Source organism: Laetiporus sulphureus (genome assembly GCF_001632365.1).
Source record: "Laetiporus sulphureus 93-53 unplaced genomic scaffold LAESUscaffold_30, whole genome shotgun sequence".
In the NCBI taxonomy this organism is placed as follows: Eukaryota; Fungi; Basidiomycota; class Agaricomycetes; order Polyporales; family Laetiporaceae; genus Laetiporus; species Laetiporus sulphureus.
The window spans coordinates 386,171-406,397 of record NW_024468539.1 but is presented as its reverse complement, the minus strand read 5'-3'; the positions used below and the strand labels follow the sequence as shown (position 1 = coordinate 406,397).

Below are 20,227 nucleotides of genomic sequence, written 5' to 3'. Positions count from 1 at the left end.
GGCGGGGCTATTCGTCGTCAATTCAGAGCGATTTCGATCGAGGCTCTTCGTTCGGTGCTTTGACTTATTCGCTATACCGGCATCGCTCATCCCTATGACGGAACCATGTAGGCGCCCGAATCTTCACAAATGTCAAAACGTTTCGATATGACTGAACAATAAGCACAACGTCATTCGATGCGTATGCGCTTATTTTGGCAGAAAGTCAGGATTTGGGCTGAGAGCGTGTTTCTGTGATAGGAAGCCGATACCAAACAAGACTGTATGATAATTTTCTGGATCAGTTGCCTCCACGCTAGCTAGTAGGAGCTGATCAATTTGCATACTGCGCAAGTCGCGAGTGGTTTGAGACTCGGCGGTCGGATGCTTTCCCATCTATTGAGCGCGTCGGCAGTTCTGTGCTGCTAGGAACGATGCATTATTCACGACTATCTACCTTTCTGCTGTCCGAGTACTTTTGATCAAGAAATATACAATTGATCATCGTCTCAGCTGTGTGGCTTACAGGAAGATTCGGCGTGGAGATCAAGATAAGAGCCCTTTGATAATGTTGAGACCGGATCCATACGTATCGAACAACATAATAAGTTACGTCCAGCAATTGGCACGAAAATGAAATGGACAACAAAGCAAACTGTTTGGCCCTTGGATCACTCAATCCTCCCTTCGCCTTTTGCCACGCTTGCCATCTCTGTCGCGCAAACTTCAGTTCCATAATCCCAAGTACCATGCAAGGAGCAACCTACGCAAACACTTGGTTCTTCCTCTTCCGGCTCTCCTTCTTCAGAACGTTCCGATGCATCTTCCTCTTTGCAGCAGCCTCTGGGTTGGTGGTAACCTGCAGTGATCGAATGTGAGGTCAAACAGCGGATTGGCCGAGTTCGAGCACGAACCTGCAGCACGCGCGCGTTCCGCCGTTCTCTCCGGACACCCAGCACGCCTTGCCTAATGCTGTTGTAGACGTTCGCAAACTTGGTTGTGCCAACCTTGGTTTGCACGAGATCCTGGAGCTCGGTGGCCAGTGTCTTCAATTCGTCTACGAGAGGCGTTTCAGAAATGGTTAGAGGCCGTACATTAGAATCAAAACAGAGCAGATTGCGCAACGTCACTCACCCATCTGCGCGCCACGGATGGTGTCGTCTTCGATTATGCGATAGACGGGTGAGAGGATATGTACAAGGAAACGCTCCGTCTGCGTGGAGTCCATGTATGATACCATTGCCGCGAACCACTTTAACACAGATGTAGGTTGGTGAACCCAATTGTCCTAAAGAGACGTTGTGTAAACGTCAAGGAATGTGTCCATGTGGCGTCGACACTTACAGTACTGGACGACTTGTTCCTTCGTGTAATATGTGCATTCCTCACTTGGAAGGAAAGCTTGGAGAACAGCCAAGGAAGTGGATGTTTTCGGTCCTTAACACCGACTTCGCCCCCTTCCTGATCTTCCAGTCCATCCTCGTGTTCATCGGCAACGATCGCTTGCTCTGCGACATCATTTGTGTCCGTCTCCGGAACGGAGAGCATCTCGACTGCGCAGAAGCACTTCCCAACATAGAACAGATTCTTCACGATCTGCAGGCTAAGCGCTGCGTCCAGGTTTGGGCTGCGCAGCTGCATACAAAGCTTGGAAGCTACTTCCTCCATACCGGAGCGCGAGAATGGGGAGTTACTTGGAAGATCATTCCGCGGGGCGGAGACAGCAGTCGAAGAAAATAGCACGCCTAGTAGACGACAGGACGCAGTACGCACCCAAGCATGCGGAAAGACGAGATGCTCGATGACAGCAGGCCAATTGACTTTGCCTTGCTGAGTAGTCAGATCAGGGATCGCTCGCAATAGTTTACCAGATACGATGAGCGCATGATACGAAATCTGCCATTCCAAGTCGTCGTCCGCGACATCATCACCGTCCGCTTCAGCTAACGAGTCCAGCAGTTGTGCGCCATGTCTAAGAGCCTCATTGAGATCTTCAAGGATGAACGACACATGAGGAAAGATATCTTTTTGCAATAGATCGATGATGTTGCCGGATATTTGGAGTGAGACGCGCGCGAGCTGTGGTTGTGTGTACTTGATGGCCCAGACATGAAGATGTGATACGAGATCATTACGCTGAAAATCCGCAAGCCGCAGGAAGAGGCTCTTGATCAATTCGGAAGCCATTTCGCGACACTTCGGCGAATCATCGTTGGCGACAACCATGACCAGCGCAACGAACAGCAAATCGGAGTATTCGCGGATAAGGTTTACTTGGAATTTGGCGATGATAGCACTCAGGAGTTCCATCACCGACTTCCTACCACTTTCGTGCACATATGATAGGTTCTTCGCGAGGAGAGTCATCTGCTTCTGGAGTCGGCCCCTGCCCTGGGGATAGTCTAAGAGGAATTGTAGCAGCACGCCACGGCATGCTTCCTGCGCTTGAGGAGACTGGCTGGTGACCATGATTTCGGTAATTTTGTCCATGATGTCGTAGATCTCCGGAACAACGAACTTCCTCGCCACGATAGCGCGAAGCATGGTGAAAACAGCTGCTTGACGAGATGGCTCTTCCAGGTCGGGAGACAAGAGCTCGAGAAGGTATACTAAATCCTTCTCTTTGACTTGAGCATCTGATTGATCGCGAAGAATAGTAGCGAGAGACTTGAGCGCCATCTGCACCGCTTCTGATTCTGTCGTTCCCGCTTGCTTGATAATATCTATCATTTGGCGAATGAACACAGGCAGAGACTTAACGATGGATTTGAGGGGGCACTTGATTATGGCCGCCGCAGCCTTGAGGCCTGGGATTATCACCTGTATGTGTTCGGAATACAAGGTATTGCCAATTGTTGCCACCATCGGCTCTAGCCGAGCAATGACTTTCGGATCCTCGTAGTCAAAACGACTGCGACGATGCGCAGTGATAAACAAGTCGAGCCCAAAGCTCACGAACCTGTCCATGATATCAGTTGAGCATACTTACATTCAGAAAAATAGCTGACCTAAAGGAATTAACGGCGTAATGATCCATCTCAGAGTCGAATTTTCGCTTTGTCTGTACGATGGCATCATTGCGCTTGCCGCCTTTCCCTTTTTTCCGCACTTGAGGAGCCTCCTTGAGGAAGCGAGCGTTCTGACTGATCATAGTGTGACACAGAGCCAGCAGCTCGGTAGGAATAAGATGCTTGTTGGCATTTAATCCGTTGGAAACCCTGCGCAAGAGTTCGTCGACTTGTTGGAGCACTTTGAGAGACTCGGTCTCCTTTAAAACGTTTCGTATCGGCAGAAGAAGGCTGCTTATCTTAGCAGGGGTGATGAATTTCGCCATGATCATGAACGAATCAAGACCTTTCGCGGTAGACGCACGAACTTCTCGCATCTTGGTTTTAAACTCTTCTGCCTGGACGTCCTTTCCGGATTCGCCGAAGATGACCTCAGCCGAGACATGAGCGATATCACTAACGCAATTGTCCAACGTGTCGAATAGCGCAGCATGACTTCCATTGGTAACATGCACAAGGAGCGCGTGGATCACATAAGCCAAAACGTGAAGTTGCGGACCTCGTAGCAAGGCGGCTCGTAGCTCCTTGATAGCCGTTGACAAGTAAGATGGCCCCAAAATCACGGCTATACGACATAGAGTCTCCCTAGTGAGGTCCCTCGTCTCTTGAGACTTGCTGCGGAAGATTTGACTTAGGACGGTCAGTAGCCTAGCTATCTGTGGCTCGCGGGTCTCCCGGGGTAAATGCTTCGCGACCTGGATGACACCCACGGCGATCGGTATCCTCAGAGCGTCCTCAGTTTCATCACGCTTCTCTAAGTGTTGCAGGAGCCTTGGGAGGAGCCGATGGTTGACCGCATCTGCAATGCGCGAGATCATTTGGTCCTTGACCTTGACCGATGTGGATTCGGTTTCCTCATCGACAACGGTGTCCTCATGGTCTCCTCCCCTCTCCGGCTCCTCAGCTGTGTCAGGGACAACCTCTTCCATCTGGAAATGGAAATTGTTCAGGATAGCTACGAGCGCGCGGACGTATACCCGCTCAGACTCATCCTTAGCGCTAGATAGTTTCAGATAAGTCTGCGTGAGGGCATAATAAGCTCCCCAGTTGAGGTGCCGCGCCATCCGTCCGGTAGCCGTGATGGACTCGTTCACAAGAGTATGGTCTATCGACGCCTTAGCAACTATGAAATTGCCTATCAGAGGTACGAAGACCTCAGCAAGAGTTGTGCTTCGAAGATGACCCTCATCGCAGTAGTCAGCCAAGCGATGGATCGCACGGGTACGACGATGTAGTTGAACGTGGTGCACGTTGTTGAAGAAGTTCGCCTCCTCGTCTCCATTGGCCAATAGTCCCCGCATTTCTTGGAGGGCACTAATTTGCCCGCAGATTGATATCGCGTACGAGAGGACACCCAGAATCTCTGATCGGACCATTTCATTCCTTGATCGCAAGCCATTCTTGAGCCCAGGATATAGCGTCTTCGTGAACAAAGCCTCGAGTTCCGGGACATGTGCGGCGGCCACAGCAGATATGAAGCGTTTCATGGCTTGAGCAGCATTGTTTCGAATAGTCAGTTCTTCAGGATCCTGGATGAAATTGAGCATGTTATACAGGATCGGCAGCCATTCCCTAGACGTCAACGATCCGTGCAGCGTTTCGTTCAGATTATTGAACGCAGTCAACCTCCTATCGAAATCCGGCTCGTCAATTCGCTTCGTAGAGTAGGCATTCAGAGACTCCATGAGATCAGCCAGCTGTGCGACACTTGGCTCTAGATTGGCTAGACAACGAAACGCAGCTAGCAAAGATAAGCGCGCTTGTCGAGAACGGAGTGTCTGGAAGAGTTGAGCGAGCGCAGCGAATGTCTTCTCAAACGTGCGACTGCTAGCATCCGTGATATCAGGAATGAGAGGGAAGAGGCTACAAATAATTGTTAGCAGGTCCGCCTTGACCTTCTCTTGCACTTGCTTCGGCGGCTTGCGCAACAATGGGAAAAACAATTCCAGTAAAGTACTGGCCTGCTTCTCATCGGTGAGGTAGGGGGCGATCTGCGAAAGAATGGTGATCTGACGACGACCAAGAGTGTCAGAGACCGCCGCGATCCCTTTGCTGCGCTCGACTAGCAAAGAGATGTTCGTGAGTAGATGAGGGACATGTGACTTGAGTATCGCGTCCCGCAACTCCTCGAGCTCTGACGAGAGGTCCAATAACCGCTCGACGATATCGAAGACCCTCGAGATCACCGCTGGCTTGACGTTCGTTGCGATCAGACAATCGTACACCTTCGGCAGGGTACGATCGTCATATGCCACAAGGAATCTAGCGTGCTCCGCACGCAATGTCCACACATGAAACAGCTCCAGGAGCGCCGATGGCGCTTGCGTGTTCTCCGCGTCCAGCTTCTCCAGCCTGGGTGAGATGAACGCACGATACGATTCCGACATGTAAGGCGTGAAATCATAGGACACAGGAGAGCGGAAGAAGTCAGCGAAGCGCTTGATGCCTAGCTGTCGGATAGCCCGAGTGCTCTTCAAGGAGCCTTCAACGACGGCCTCGTCCTCGACCTCCTCTTCTTCTTCTGCTACATCGTCACTGGTCTCGGATTTGCGAGAGTCCAATCTGCGCTGGGCATTACTGAGCAGGTCGATGACGGCCTGCAGGAGCTGAGGCCATTTAGGGGTTAGGCGGGACCCGAGGTGCTTGAGAACGTCGCCAAGAAGGTTGAGGAAGCCAATTTGCTGCTTCTCAGTGACGCCATCGGATATGGCCTGGATTGTAAAATGCAATCCTTCCTCTGAGGCTTCAGTGGTGGGAGTGAGCGGTTGCAACATCAAGTCAACCAGCAAGCATAGTTCGTCATCAGCACAGCCTGCTAAGGCAGACAGGACAGCAGCGCGCTTGTCACCGCCGCGACTCCTGCCGCGTTTCTCCAACATCATCCCAAAAAGCAGCCTAGTGATCGCGTCGACCAACTCCGCCCGGTCAGCCTGCTCGATCTCAGCAATGCTCAATTGCGTAAGGTCTTCTCGCCACTTCGTGTCATCCAACAGCCCACGGAGCGTGTCCTCATGTGGTGCTAGATGTGGCGACTTGTACGTGAGCAAGCATGAAAGTGCCAGCCGCTGCAGGGGGCGGTCGGGATGCGAGAGGAGAGCGACATATATTGATCGTAGAGTTTCGGTGGAGCGTAGAGCCTTTGGGTTGACGAACTTCGAGAAGAGCGTGAGCCAGATGCTGAGCTTGTACCGCGGGAGCCTCGAGGATACTTCCGGTCCTGCGAGAGATAGGAAGTATGGTACCAAGTCGCGGCTGTGCTTCTCTGCTAAGGAGGAGCATTCGCATACAGTGGAAAGTACCTGAGTCTCGTAGGTAGCTGGATCGAACCGGTCTTCTGTGCTCTGCTCCTGTTTGCTTGGTCAACTTCTAAAACTGCACGAATGCAGAAGGTTAAACCTACCTGGATCAGAGCTCGCTTGGTAGCGTCGCCATTTAGCCACCTGGCAGAAGTGATACGAAACTTGTGTGCGCTCGGGTCTCTCCAAGACCGCTCATCCTCCCATACGTCGTCCTCCTCTTCGAGTAAGGAACGCCCCTTTATCCAGTCGGGGACGACTACATCTACTTGAAGGCGAGTCGCGGCCTGGACTTCTTGGAGCAAAAGGTGCCACACTAAGTCCCCGAAGCGTGAAGATAGAGCAGCTAAGGCTTGCGCCGCGGCGGACCATAGCGGTTGCAAGTTCACCTTGAGTTGTGCTAAATAGGAACAACGCATTAGAATGACTGCAGGAGAACGAGCATATCAGGGATAGTAGTGACCTATGAGCCAGCGGCAGCATATCTCAGCACCCAATTCGTCACCATCCTTGACGACCATTTGTAGTCTTCCAATCCTGAGGACACGCTCACGGGATCCCTGGACATCCAGAGACACTTCTTCAGCTTGAATAGAACGTTTGAGCACCTCGGCTGGGCCATCCGGCGAGGAGACCAGCGAGGAATTTAATAGTCGCAGAACATTGAGACGCAGTGAATGGGAGTGGGAAAGGAGCGAGTCACGAAGATGGATGTACAGGGCATCCAATGTTATTGCATGAGAAGTAGGGTCGCTGCCAGCCATCTGTTAGTCATTTTTATAGACGTATCTGCATTACACACATACCTGGTACGAATGAGCGCGACCAATCCACCAAGGGCTACTCCCGACCAATTCCATTTTTCCACAATCACCTGAGTCCACGATGATAGTGGTACGTCATTCGACCATTCTGCAGGTTGCCGCATAGAGAGAGACCGCATGCACACTCCAAGAACCCATGCCGAGTTTGCAAACGACTGCTCATACTCCTGGAGGGGATTCGGACTTTGCAGGGTTGCATCGATCACTCGGATGAGGATCGGCGATAAGGTAGGCATCAAGGATGACAATGAAAGCGCATCGTGAAGCAACAGAATCTGCGCAAGCAAGCTCAGACTCATCTACTCAATCACATTTGAAGCATACAAGCACACACTCACATTATCCTCCGTCTGCTCCCACCTCGCAAATGTTCTATCTGCCCATTCCTGCAATCTCTGCTTCCACACGACATCCACTCCCACCAATCGCTTCTCGCGATGCAGCGCAACAAGCAACTCCAGCGTCCTGTGTGGGTGGCTCTGCAGCAGCTCAGCGGTGTGCTTCATCACATGTGGCTGCGCAACCATTTTCCACCCGCCCCAGCCGAGGTCGGAAAGCGCACCGCAGAGCTCGAGCGCGAGCGCTGGCCGCTCCCAGGTGCGCTCGAGTACCTTGCGTCCGCTGGCCATCCAGAGCGCCATGTCGCCCGCAAGCAAAATAGAGGTGGTGAATTTGAGCACGGAAGAGTGCAGGGCGTCGGTGAGAGGTATTTTGTCAAACTCCGATAGCATGGTTAGGAGCTGCTTGTCTGGGGTGTGCGATGAGCAAGCGTTCTGGATTAATGGGGAGAGACTTACGCGTCATCCGGGAACCCTGGCGGACCGAGCATGCTACTGCGGCTACCTCGAGCATGCGCCGGAGACGTTCCTCATCTGCATCGCCAGATTCTGCCTTTGCACATTGCAAGAATTGTTCCAACACAACTTCCGCGACCGAAGAAAACTGTTCCGAATCCTTGCAATGATGGATGAGTGCAGTCATCACGCGGCGGATCAGCTTCAAAGACATCTCGGGCGTTCCACACTCGAGGTAGTACGAGAGTAGGGGCCTGAACAAGCTCGAAGTTGATGTATGCAGGGTTTGCGATACAGACTGCGATGTCGCGGTCAATCATGTAACTCATACGCATACATGCATGAGAACTTACCTTGCAAGCAGATACGTACACCCAAACACATGCATCCGCGAGGCTACTCTCCGCACTCGCGGCAATAAGCCGTACACAGTGCTCCCGGGTGGATGCCTTCAGTCGACGGAGAGCCGCACCCCACACTTCGGCCGTCGCCCGCTGTACCTCCGGGTCACAGCGGAGTAGCGTCTCACGAAAAACCGCCCACGCCTGATCAAGGAGCTCTGTATCGACCGCAGGGATGAGCACATATTTGAAGAGAGCGGAGAAGGTAGCTAGGAGCGCTGTGAGGGTAGGGGCGGATAGCGAACGGGGAAGGAGTTGGGTCAGGCGCAGTAGAACTGTCGGGTATTTTGGTGCAAGGGTTGTCCTCAGATCATGGGACAGCTTTTGGAAGAGACTGCAGTAGGATCTCTGTCAGGACTGGAGAACATTCAGACCGAGACTATACGCACTCGAGGAGAGCTTTCAACGCCTCATCGTCCGCACCGTCCAATGCCTCTAACCACAAGTCAATGACCGCTTCGCAATTATGCAGCAACAAGGGCATGGATGCCGATAGTGGGTCTGCGTGTCTCGCGAACTTGACGAATGCCGGTGATAGGTTGAGCTCGCGCCAATGATCTAGTGCTTCGTGGAAATGCGAGTCATTGTCGGCGATGACATCGTCAAACTTGCTCTGATTGAGTGCTGATGGTAAGTGTACCCCCCTCAGCGTGTCTTTGTAGGATTGATGCTGCAAAGTCGTGTCAAAATCTGAAGACCTGATGGCATACGCAGAGATGTACCTTGAACCGCTTCACAGGGCGCTCCTCCTCGTGTGGGTCCATAGCTCAAAAAAATCCAAAAGAAGAGCACCGGAAAGATTTTCAAAGCAGTAGGATGAGCAGACGACGCTGAAGGGACCACTTGCGCTCAAGTTAATGGTCAAAATTCTGGACAGGCACGTGGTCGCATTTGATGGATCTCAGATGTGATCAAGGTCTTCATTGCTTACCGTTCCGTCGGGTCCCTGCCAACGTCTTCCCACGCGCACGGCCGATCCTCCACTGCGCATACAGTCACTACGAGCGGCACGGCTCAATTGAGATGTTCTCAGCATGCCCGTCTTGCAAGGTATAGGAACTGTGGCATCAGTGTTGTTACGAAAGCCTGGACTGTTGCGCCTCGCAACGTACATTGTCACGTGTGATTTGTTCCGATTTCGACATCGGGCGCTGCCCACACGCTGCAGCTGTTTGACTGGCGGCACCTGTGCGAAATGTTCCTTCTCATCCCACGACATCCTCCACGCATTGCACAGCCTAACCACGGGAAAACTCGAGCCGGAAAACGCGAAGGTGCACTGACCTGAGGTATGTGGAGGGTCATCGCGTGAAGATCATTCGGCCATCGCTTAATCCAGCCAAATTACGACATGTGCCCGTGTAGCCAACCGACCGACAGAGTCCATTCCACTCGTTGCCTTCTGCCATTCGTTTCATACATACACTCTTTTACTAGGTGAGCAGACAGGCACTTTCATAGCTTCTGGAGCGTGCTAGAACAATTGCCTCGTACAAGCCAAAAGCCACCATGCCTAACGCTGTCGGAATCGCCATAGGCGTATCGATTGGCTTCATTGCCGTTTTGACCATAGTATCTGGCATCGTCCTGCACCGCCGGCGCCGAAATCCTCATGTTATTGCATCTGAGCCCCGCAAGGAAGTCCGGCGGAGCACGATCCTAGAACTTAGCCATCCAGCGTGCCGCGTCACGCCTTTTGGGTCACCAGAGGAAGATACACCGCGATTTAGTGCGTTGCAGAGTCTGTTTTCCTTCTAGTGGCACCGCTGAACATTACGACTCGCAGTGCATACGCCTGGCGCGAACATGCGCGTCGCGCACCGGCGGTCTGACGGCGGGTGGGAGTTCACCGAAATTCAGCCGGATAGCGCGTCGATGTTGGATTTTTCGCCATCGCGGGTGTCCCTCTCCGCGCACTCCACATTTAGTTTTCCTTCTAAGGACAAGTTGAAGTTGAAGCCAGGGGAACTCACGACTCAGGGATACGTCGAGCGAGAGCTTGACGTCGACGTGGAAGAGAACCCGCCTCCTGCCTATTCCCAGACAGAGGAGTCCTTCCTCAGTCACGTTGCGTAGAGGTCCGTAACTTCTCCGAAGCCAGTGAGACAGAGTTGTTGAGTATTTATAGATTCTAATCACTAATTTCGGACGGTTGATATGCTTTTCGATGAATAGCGTCGTTGTTATCCTCTGATTGGATATGTGTCCTTCGTTCGTCGCTGACTGTTGTACCCCTCTGATGAGTTTGTATTATCATGACGGACGTGTTCCTGTGGTGAGCGCTGGGCAGGCCAAACGATGACTACCGTGAGTCCCACCATCGGGTATCCCGTTCTGCCTGAGCATATTCAATCACCGTGTTTTCTATTGTGTCCTGCGTCGAACCATCTCGATGTTCTGATTTTGGATGATTGCTGGCAAATCGCTGCATTGCTGTTGCATCATAATCATTGAACCATCGCGTGACGTATCTACGGTCAGGCTTCTCTTGCTGCTTTTTTTGAGCTCACAGCAGCAACAGTTTGATGCAGTTCAACAATATTGTCTCCCGTAGGTAGACTATAAAATAGCTCATTCTTTGTTCTATGGCGAGGTTAGGAGCTAGGTAGTTCAGTCACGACCTTGTTGGAATCCTGCATCTGATTCGACAAATCGATATGCGCAGCGACCATCCCTCTTCCATCTGAATTTCGCATCAGTCTGAATACAAAATCGGCATCCGCTCGCAAAGGCGCCCTCAAATCTTTGAAGTTCGGACCGCGAACGACGCCTCATGCCGTGCCATGGCGACGATGGTGGTGGCACCGGCATCAAATCGTCAAATGATGCAGCTACGGCGCTGAAGAAACATAGGGGACCCAGTTGTCTCTGCGCGTTGACTGGATAGTGAAAGTAGGTGGAGCGTATCCTTCTCTTTGCGCCGCGGCTGCTATCTTATAGTAGCAGTATCACACCCTCTCGGATTCTCAAGTCGGGTGGGCGCGCGTCGTTGATCAGGCAATCGGCGACCCCAGTAGGAACTCTGAAGCATGCTATAGTTGGCCGCATGGGTCGCTGAGAGTCCGGTATACTACTCCGCGAACTATCTTAGGATACACTCTACTCACTGACATGCTTTTAATTTCAAAATTCAAGGTGCAGGCCGCATGAAGGCTTACCTGCACCGGGCTCGTCTCTGGCAGAAAGCATCAGCAAAATCGCCGCAAGCTTCGACGGGATCGGCATTCGTGGAGTCAAGCCCTTCGACCTCCCGAAGGTCTCCCCCTTTAACCCCGGTAAGTCCGCGATCAGCTGCCACCATGTCGTGGACACTGTCCTGTGGGAAATGCTTGGCATGAGTGGGCTGAATGGCTTGAGACTCTATTCGGAGTATCTGAGGTGAGGCTTGACGTCCGTCGTCACGATAATATGGAGAGGCAACCGACGTGTCTGTGGCGTTGTCGAAAGGTTGGCATGCTCGTGCCCTGCGCCCGATGCATAGTGATTGCAGGGCATGGGACGAGGGCAAGCCTGCGCGTTGCTTTGAGAAATATGGAACATTTACCGAGCGCTGTCCTTGCGAGCTACGAGCAAGCCACAGTGCGATGTAGCCCACGAGCCATAGCGAGAGACGACCACCGACATCGACTTGAATACTGCCCAGTACGAATGATGATATCTAAGGGTATGATTGAACTAAGCCGATAATGCCATGCGTTACGTGTCACTGCATCACACCACGTTCAAGTATGACCTGTGTATCCAGAGTATGCGGACGCCTGTAAGAGTGAGGATCGTGGTGTATGCGGTAGCACGCAAGCGGCCATGTATGATGCGTGCGTAGGATACGCATCGTAAGGTGTGGAGTATCAATAACAGATGTCGTTTGAGGTCAGGAAAGCTGCAGTACGATATGAAGAATCTGCGCAGACTCTGAGTGATCTTCCTTTTTCAGAAGTGGGATGTCGCCGAAGGCAACATTGGACCCCTCCACAAACGGACGGTCGCATGACGTTTAGGACATGCTAGAGCCAGGAAGATTCAATATTGAATTAAGTGGTTAAAGACGACACGTACTTCTGGCCTCGCCATTGCTCTATAATATCCCTCAATTGCATGAATCTCTCTCGTTCTGCTCTCCGATGAGCCTCATCGAGTTCTTGGAGTTCCGCTCTTGTATATGGCCTACGCATCATACTCCTGGCCATCATAACACGATCAAACTCGTCGGGTTCGTCGTCGTCGCGCCCTCGCTTAGCACCTCGTGCGTCACTGTCCGAATCTAGCTCTTTCTTCCTTTTTTCTTATTTTTTGCTTGCGGCATCTTCGTTCGCCTTGTCTCTATCACTACGAGTATGAATGGCCTCGTTCTGAGTGTAGCGGTCTTTCCAGTGCGCGTTGACGAACTCCACAAATTCCTTGTGAAAAAAGTACTTCATAATCACCGACGTGTACACCGCGTCGAAGAGGACGCGAGGAGGCCAGTCGTTTCGACCTACTGGGACCCTGATGGGTTGGTTATGCGGGTGACTCAAGCGATATACCGGGAGGGCGAAGGCAGGAGAAGGATCAAGTGTGCCACGGAAGTCGTGAAATATACATTTGGGCTGATCCGCATCCCATTCAGGGTTCATGTCATTGGAGGACATCGCCAAGTTCGGTGTCTGCCAACATGATATTAGCCACGTATGGGGACACTACAACACATCATCTAACCACAAGGAAACCAATGCCTCTGCTTCCGAGCTGTCTGTGTAACGACATGTAAAGATATAGTCCGTTCCGGCAATCGTCGATATCGTCAATGTGGTCGGCATTGTCAGGATCGCGACCGCGATTTCTCGTCAATACATCTATGTACTGCACCAGCACGAATAAGCGGCATTTGAAAGCAGTGTAACGCGCCACAAACCTCGTCTCCTTTGTTATGGCTGATTAGGTGTGACGCTTCACATAATTCCGCGGGCATTCGAGTCACCACGCAAGTGGCCCCATCCCGTTCTCGAAGTTTATCTCTGAAATCAGCCCTTCGCGTGCTGGTGGCACCTGTAGTGACGTGGGCGTTGGCGAGATCAGGATCGAGAGGGAAGGCTCGCTCGCGTTCCGCAGGATCGATGACGAAGCAAACGTTTGTGTCTCCTGGAGTGAGGTCAGCATCGTAGTCAACCTCCTCTCCGTCTTTCCAATACAGCATGCCAGTGGAACCAGCGATACAACCCGTTACAAAACGAATCCACTTGTATGGTTTTCTACAGAACTTGGTGATGTGGGCCTTGGGGATCTTGAGGCAGCGAATACAGCTCGATGAGTTGGGTTCGTTGTCCGCGTGTATTGCTTTAGAATTCTCCTTTGCAGATGGGGCAAAAATCTCAAGCCATACCATAAGTTTTCCTTGTACTTTGAGATCATTGTCCATGTTTAATACTCTTTGATGATGGAGGTCACGGACAGTCCTGCGCCACCGCCACTTCCGAGTCTGCGTGACACCCGAGACTGTCACGCAGAGTGGCGCGTAAAACAGCCAGTTAGTTACGGCAACCGTGACTGACCAGCTACAAACACGTCCGTATATGGTATATGCCGAACCTCGCGCCACCCGGCTTTGCGGTAGGACCTCTGTCACTGTCCATTAAAAGCGGAAAAGCGTGCTTCGGATTATGTAAGCGTCGAACCTGTGTAACTGGTTTGAGGTCATATATAGGTTAGAGGTTCGGCATATACCATATACGGACGTGTTTGTAGCTGGTCAGTCACGGTTGCCATAGTTAGTAACTGTGGGAGCAGCATTAGCTCACCGCCCCTTCCTCTCTCAGACGTTACTCGAGAATGACTACAAAAGAGTCACGAGTGGAAGGAATAGTCATGGTATGGATTGAAATCTTTCCCCCCTTCTCGCACGAGAACACTACGCAAGGCGACGCGGACGAGTCCAACTTCTCGTCAAGTTGCATTCAACTCCCATGCCTTCAGATTCCTAAGACCCACATCACCAACTTCTGCAGAAAACCGTACAAGTGGATTCGATTTATCACGGGTGCTGTCGCCGGGGCCGCAGGTATGCTGAAGTGGAAAGACGGAGAGGAGGTCGACTACAATGCTGAGCTCACTCCGGGAGACACGGATATCTACTTTTTCATTGACTCTGCAGAACGTGCACGGGCTTTTTCCGTCGATCCTGATCTTGCCAATGCCTACGTCACTTCAGGCGCCACCAGCACGCGAAGAGCTGAATTCGAAGACGAACTTCGAGAGCGGGATGGGGCCACTTGCGTGGTGACTCGAATGCCCGCGGAATTATGTGAAGCGTCACACCTAATCAGCCATAACAAAGGAGACGAGGTTTGTGGCGCGTTACACTGCTTTCAAATGCCGCTTATTCGTGCTGGTGCAGTACATAGATGTATTGACGAGAAATTGCGGTCGCGATCCTGACAATGCCGACCACATTGACGATATCGACGATTGCCGGAACGGACTATATCTTTACATGTCGTTACACAGACAGCGCGGAAGCAGAGACATTGGTTTCCTTGTGGTTAGATGATGTGTTGTAGTGTCCCCATACGTGGCTAATATCATGTTGGCAGACACCGAACTTGGCGATGTCCTCCAATGACATGAACCCTGAATGGGATGCAGATCAGCCCCAATGGGTATTCCACGACTTCCGTGGCACCCTTGATCCTTCTCCCGAGTTCTCCATCCCGGCATATGGCATGACTCATCCGCATAATCAACCCATCAGGATCCCGGAAGGTCGAAACGACTGGCCTCCTCGCGTCCTCTTCGACGCGGTGTACGCGTCGGTGATTATGAAGTACTTTTCTCACAAGGAATTTGTGGACTTCGTCAACGCGCATTGGAAAGACCGCTATAATCAGCGCGAGGTGACTGCTACGTGTAGTAACGGAGGCAAGGCGAAACGAGATGCCAAGAGAAGAGAGAAAAAGGCAACGAAAATTCGAGAGAAGTGAACGAGCGCCTAAGCCAAACTGTGAAGAGACCGAGCCTGACGAGTTCGATTACCTCCTGAGATTCAGGCAGTTAGTACGCAGACAGAAAATCAGGGTGGAACTGCAGGGACTCGAGGAAGCTCGGCACACAGCGGAAGAAGAGAAACGCCGCGAACTGGAGCATGTTGTAGGCAGTTGGCGGGATCGCATGTGAGCCTTCCTTCTGGATCTGTGTCGTATTGTAATGAATCGTCTCGTACCAGCGAGCCATGAACGTGAACATCCGCATATCACACGCAGCCTATTTCACGGCCACAAGACTGTTTACGGTATCTGTGATATCGGCTCAAGCCTCGTATACAATACACCAGATCTCGATTGCTGTAGACGATAGTCAGTCTACTGCTCGCTTTTGATATTTCCAGCCCTGGCCAACTTAATTACCTTTCTCGCCCGTTTGTGAGAACATGCACGGCCTCCACCTTGAGCTTTTGCTTTCTAGGTTGATTTTGGTGACTGCCTTCGCATCCGTCGAGTGCAGCACTTCGACAAGATGGTTTAAAGCCTGACCAACACGGTCTCACTCGGGGTCGAGCACGCTTTCGCGCAGACATACAGCACCATATACAGTCCGGCTAGCATGCTGACTTGGTGTGTGCGCCCTCTGTCCTGTGGCTGTTTTTGGGATGCTACCGTGCAGACGCCGCATATCCGTTGCAGGCAGATAGGCGACGGTCTGCTGTGATACACATGACTGAAACTCCGCTGCGGCGGTGATAATACACTCAACAACATCAAACGACTATTTCACATACAAAAGCCTGTAACAGTACTGTCATCTTGACGAAGAACAAGCTTGGACGTAAACACTAGAGCAGACCTCAACTTTCTTCCAAACTTTTTGTGCCACACAGGATGTTGAACAAAGGTTTGTGTTTGAGCACTGTACTGATTCAATCTTTGTTCCCAATTCACACCAGAAAGAAGGTTGACCTTTCTGCGAGACGAACACAGAGATAAGCAGGCAAGTAAAGTCAATTTTGGTGTTTACTGTCTACTAATCGATGCTTCAGACTGCCGAGTCGACGCTTCGATTCTGGGTATCAATCGGCGATCCCTTAAAGTTGCGATGAACTCATCGAACGTGAAACGCATGTCGACTACTTCCACTACGTTGCAAAGCAGCTATGAGGCTCGACATAGTACAAATTCGAGCAACTAATCTGGTGTATTTGGCGACCGCATTCCTTTCGTATATTGACGCCTCGGCATACCGACATGCGCAGCGGGCCAGAACATCTTCGAATCTCGAAATCTCGCACTGTGAGTCCAATTAGGGAGTCAGCAATGCTGCATACACTCGCAGAGGCGCCCTCGAGTCTTCAAAGAACGAAGCAAGCCGCATGTCCTGTCATGATGGCGATGGCGACGGCAGCGAGCGCTTGACGCCGCCATCCCAGCATTTCGCTTATTCGCATCAACCTAATACGCTCGCGGCGTAAAAGAACAAAATCCCGACTGTCTTGAGGCGTGGACTAGACGATGGCTGTGCTAGCGCGAGCAATGTAAACAGCTTTTCACGGACCTCGCTGCCTTGAAGCAACCGGACATGCGCCTCGTTCAAGCCCCAGAGCTTCTCAGCCGTTGTGGGCGCGCGACGATGCTTCTATGGCACGTAACGCTCGTTATTAAGGGAATTGGTAAGGCTTCTACCATGTGTATGGACTCCGAAGTCTGCTAAGGCAGGACTAACTTACTGCGAGTCAGTTATACGTCGTAAAGCATCCTAGGATGCACCGCGTGGTCCACGCGGTGTCCTGAACGTGTTGTGTCAAGGCCCTCGTTCGACCCAACAGGCCGACATATAAGAAGGCAGATCAAGCTCCATGGTTCTTTCAACCCTCGTCAAGTCCACTTTTCAACCTCTAGTCATATTAGCACTAACACAATGCTTGCTACCGATCCTCGCGTCCTCAATGGCGATCGTGCCATCACTGATGATGGCGCAGGGCTTGGAAACTCGTCATACTCATCAAGGCGCAGAGCGATGCTCGACACTGCGAGCAGTTTGTATGATACAGGGTAATCTTTTGTGGTCCTCTCGCACAACGCCGAGCTGATTTTCTACGCGGACATTAGCGTTACGATGGACATAGAGATCCCCATGATTGGGGTGCTTGGCATACAGAGCTCGGGAAAGTCTTCGCTCATCGAGTCCGCCTCGGGCATCACGCTCCCGCGCGCCAGTGGGACCTGCACCAGGTATAATTTCCGCCGTCGTGAATCACATTCCAATGCTCACTGACTCCTAAGGTGCCCGACTGAGTGTCGTCTACGTCAATCGTCCAATCCTTGGCAATGTACCGTATCCCTTCGATTCTCGACGAATGGCAATGGCGAGCCTATCCCGGTGCGCACCGAGGGATTCGGCGACACGATCTACAACAAGGATGACGTGGCGGAGAGGGTCAGCCGCGCTCAACGTGCGATCCTGCATCCCAGCAAAAACCCTGAGTCCTTCCTCGAGGAAGACGAGGAAGATGCTGGCAAGCCCGAGCTAACGTTCTCGAAGAACTGTATCGTGCTCGAAATCAGCGGGCCAAACGTACCTGACTTGTCTTTTGTGGATCTCCCTGGTGCGCGCAATTAACATGAATATGTATTGCGAAGAGGAGATTCTGATGCGTCTGGTCCAGGTATCATTTCGAGCGTTGGCAGCGGTGAAGATGCGCGCGACATTGAGTTGATCAAGGAGCTCGCATCCGACTTTGTGTCGAAGGATAACTGCATCATCCTTTTGACCATCGCCTGCGAGAGTGAGTTCTTCCCCCTCTATGAAGCGATCTACACTCACTTTCTTCGAAACAGCTGACTTTATGAACCAGGGCGCGTACCAGCTCGCAACGAAGTTTGATCCCCGGCACGAGCGCACTATCGGTACGTCTTCACATTCTCACCTAGTGAACACATCCTGACCTCGTCCGTTTGTCTCAGGGGTTCTGACGAAACCTGACAAGATCGACAGAGGCGATGAGGACACGTGGCTCCGGATTCTGAGGAACGAAGACCCCGAGCGACGCCTGAAGCACGGCTGGTACATGGTCAAGCAGCCTGATACGATGCAGCTGAGGATGGGCATCACTTGGGAGGAGGCTCGGCAAAGCGAGAAGAAGTTCTTCTTGTCCACCCAGCCATGGGCGGCGCAGTCGCTGTCCATCCAGAGGCACCTCGGAACGGAACTCTTGACGCAGCGATGCGGCGACGTCCTGTCCGATTTGATCGCCACAAAGTGGGTTTTATGTTTTTGTATTGCACTACACCGATTGATAGTCAGAATTCAGGCTCCCAGGGATCCGGGACACGATCTATAAAACTTTGCAACAGACGGAGGCACAGCTGAAGGAGCTGCCGGGAGAACCATCCAAAGACCCCGTTGGCGAGGTATACAAGCTCATCGGCAGGTTTTCCAAGGGCTTGTCGAGCTACCTCGAGGGAACTCCAGGCCCGACTGGCCTGCTACAGTTAATTCGGCCGAACCAGCAGGATTTTCGGAAGGCGATCCGCTCAACGGCACCGGACTTCAGGCCGTATGAGAGACCTGCTGATGGATCGGAACCAGAGGCAGGTGTGTCGCCGGACTTCCTCGCGAACGAGGAGATGCCGTATACCCCGCCCACTGCAAAACAGGCCATATATATCAACGAAGTCATGGAGCAAATTGCGCTGTACGTTTGGCAAAGGTTATTGAGCGACCCTGAAGTTGACGTTGTTTTCAGGGCGAGGACGCGCGAGTTGCCAGATTTCTTCCCCTTCGAGGTGATCGCGGAGTATGTTCACGCCATAGTCAGCAAGTGGCGAGAACCGACGCTGCAGCTCTTTGACAAGATTGAAAGTGTCCTCAATGGCAAGGTCAAAGAGTTCGTCAACGAGGAGTTTGCGCAGTATCCATTGTTGCTCAGTCAAGTCACGTAGGTGCCCTCCCCATTCCGCCCGATTGCAGGACGCTAATGTATGCGGCACCAAGACTTGTTCTCACAGAGCACATCTCGTCTTGTTCGGAGGTGGCAAAAGAGCGCCTTGATTGGCTTCTGGAGATCGAGCAGAGGCCACGAACTTGGAACGAACATTACTATCGCGACTACCGTGAAAAGTTTCTGACGCACTACAAGGGCTCGCGGCCAGAATATAGCAACATGCCTCTCTTGCAGAAGTTGAAGTCGCATGAAGCTGCACCTGACTCGGACTCGTCTCTGGCTGAGAGCATTAGCAAAATCACTGCAGGCTTCAGCGAGATCGGAATACATGGAGTCAAGCCTGCCGACTTGCCGAAGGTTCTGCCGTCTGACCCGTGCGAGGCCGCGATCAGCATCATGGCGAGCGTCCGTGCGTACTTCCAAGGTAAGCATTTCGTTTTATGTATCAGACCATGCGTCCTAAACGGTCCGGGGGTTCACTGTAGTGGCGTACAAGCGCTTCGCAGACAACGTCCCCAACGCAATCGATCACGAGCTGATCCTCGGGCTCAACCGCGAGCAGGCTGTGGTAGCGGTCCTGCGTGAGACCTTGGGAGTGGGCGGCCCAGACGGTTTCAGGCTATGCTCGGAATATGTGAAAGAGGATAGTGTGATCGCGTTGCGTCGAGAGGAGCTGAAGCACAAGAGGGATAGGCTGCTGAAGGCGCAAAAGGCGCTTTGGAACTTGCAAACTCCTATTATATGATGCTATTCCTGTGTACCGTAGATACATTGTTAGAATTGACAGATGTTTGCCATCATGATAGATAACCTGGGACTTTCGCAGATGTGCTCAGAGGATTCGCGTCAGTGGCGCATATGTAGTTGACTCGGTGTCCGCCGAAGCACTTGCCCACGCCACACCCACGTCCTGGATTCCCGCCACACCTCTGACTCTGTGCCACACATGGTCGAAATGC

At 52.1% G+C, this 20,227-nt stretch overlaps 6 protein-coding genes across 7 annotated transcripts; 3 read left to right on the top strand and 3 right to left on the bottom strand.

The window, feature by feature from the left end:
- Window positions 1-499: 499 nt before the first annotated feature.
- LAESUDRAFT_682314 (uncharacterized protein) lies at window positions 500-9,233 on the bottom strand (the record flags this gene model as incomplete). 2 transcript variants are annotated; one of them, XM_040905785.1, is made up of 14 exons in its annotated part: window positions 500-691; window positions 747-838; window positions 894-1,036; window positions 1,114-1,267; window positions 1,324-2,938; window positions 2,988-6,394; window positions 6,448-6,743; window positions 6,807-7,096; window positions 7,150-7,442; window positions 7,506-7,915; window positions 7,965-8,259; window positions 8,315-8,696; window positions 8,752-9,032; window positions 9,085-9,233. In XM_040905785.1, the coding sequence occupies 14 exons, from the start codon at window positions 9,124-9,126 to the stop codon at window positions 655-657; spliced, it is 7,737 nt and encodes a 2,578-aa protein (XP_040762575.1). The 2 variants fall into 2 exon arrangements, with proteins under 2 accessions (XP_040762575.1, XP_040762576.1); XM_040905786.1 differs by lacking the exons at window positions 500-691; window positions 747-838; window positions 894-1,036; ... (2 more) ...; window positions 2,988-6,394; window positions 6,448-6,743 and having other exon boundaries at window positions 7,074-7,442; window positions 9,085-9,126.
- A 286-nt stretch (window positions 9,234-9,519) lies between these two features.
- On the top strand, window positions 9,520-10,475 carry LAESUDRAFT_727693 (uncharacterized protein). Its single transcript, XM_040909274.1, has 4 exons — window positions 9,520-9,651; window positions 9,728-9,799; window positions 9,860-10,091; window positions 10,149-10,475. The coding sequence occupies exons 3-4, from the start codon at window positions 9,872-9,874 to the stop codon at window positions 10,436-10,438; spliced, it is 510 nt and encodes a 169-aa protein (XP_040762574.1). The 5' UTR covers window positions 9,520-9,651; window positions 9,728-9,799; window positions 9,860-9,871; the 3' UTR covers window positions 10,439-10,475.
- Window positions 10,476-11,516: 1,041 nt separating this feature from the next.
- LAESUDRAFT_715367 (uncharacterized protein) lies at window positions 11,517-12,433 on the bottom strand (the record flags this gene model as incomplete). Its single annotated transcript, XM_040907145.1, has 4 exons — window positions 11,517-11,997; window positions 12,096-12,242; window positions 12,344-12,366; window positions 12,419-12,433. 4 exons carry the CDS (start codon window positions 12,431-12,433, stop codon window positions 11,517-11,519), a joined length of 666 nt encoding a protein of 221 aa, XP_040762573.1.
- On the bottom strand, window positions 12,426-13,790 carry LAESUDRAFT_750972 (uncharacterized protein). Its single transcript, XM_040911639.1, has 3 exons — window positions 13,254-13,790; window positions 13,058-13,201; window positions 12,426-13,005 (listed from the first exon to the last, which is right to left on the bottom strand). Exons 1-3 carry the CDS (start codon window positions 13,755-13,757, stop codon window positions 12,646-12,648), a joined length of 1,008 nt encoding a protein of 335 aa, XP_040762572.1. The 5' UTR covers window positions 13,758-13,790; the 3' UTR covers window positions 12,426-12,645.
- A 358-nt stretch (window positions 13,791-14,148) lies between these two features.
- Window positions 14,149-15,749, top strand: LAESUDRAFT_750971 (uncharacterized protein). The gene is made up of 4 exons (XM_040911638.1): window positions 14,149-14,680; window positions 14,733-14,876; window positions 14,929-15,504; window positions 15,558-15,749. The coding sequence occupies exons 1-3, from the start codon at window positions 14,168-14,170 to the stop codon at window positions 15,313-15,315; spliced, it is 1,044 nt and encodes a 347-aa protein (XP_040762571.1). The 5' UTR covers window positions 14,149-14,167; the 3' UTR covers window positions 15,316-15,504; window positions 15,558-15,749.
- A 1,462-nt stretch (window positions 15,750-17,211) lies between these two features.
- Window positions 17,212-20,064, top strand: LAESUDRAFT_813931 (uncharacterized protein). The gene is made up of 10 exons (XM_040914544.1): window positions 17,212-17,376; window positions 17,434-17,556; window positions 17,608-17,930; window positions 17,991-18,110; window positions 18,163-18,231; window positions 18,289-18,583; window positions 18,636-19,019; window positions 19,071-19,262; window positions 19,319-19,692; window positions 19,754-20,064. Exons 1-10 carry the CDS (start codon window positions 17,243-17,245, stop codon window positions 20,011-20,013), a joined length of 2,274 nt encoding a protein of 757 aa, XP_040762570.1. The 5' UTR covers window positions 17,212-17,242; the 3' UTR covers window positions 20,014-20,064.
- The last annotated feature ends 163 nt before the right edge of the window (window positions 20,065-20,227 follow it).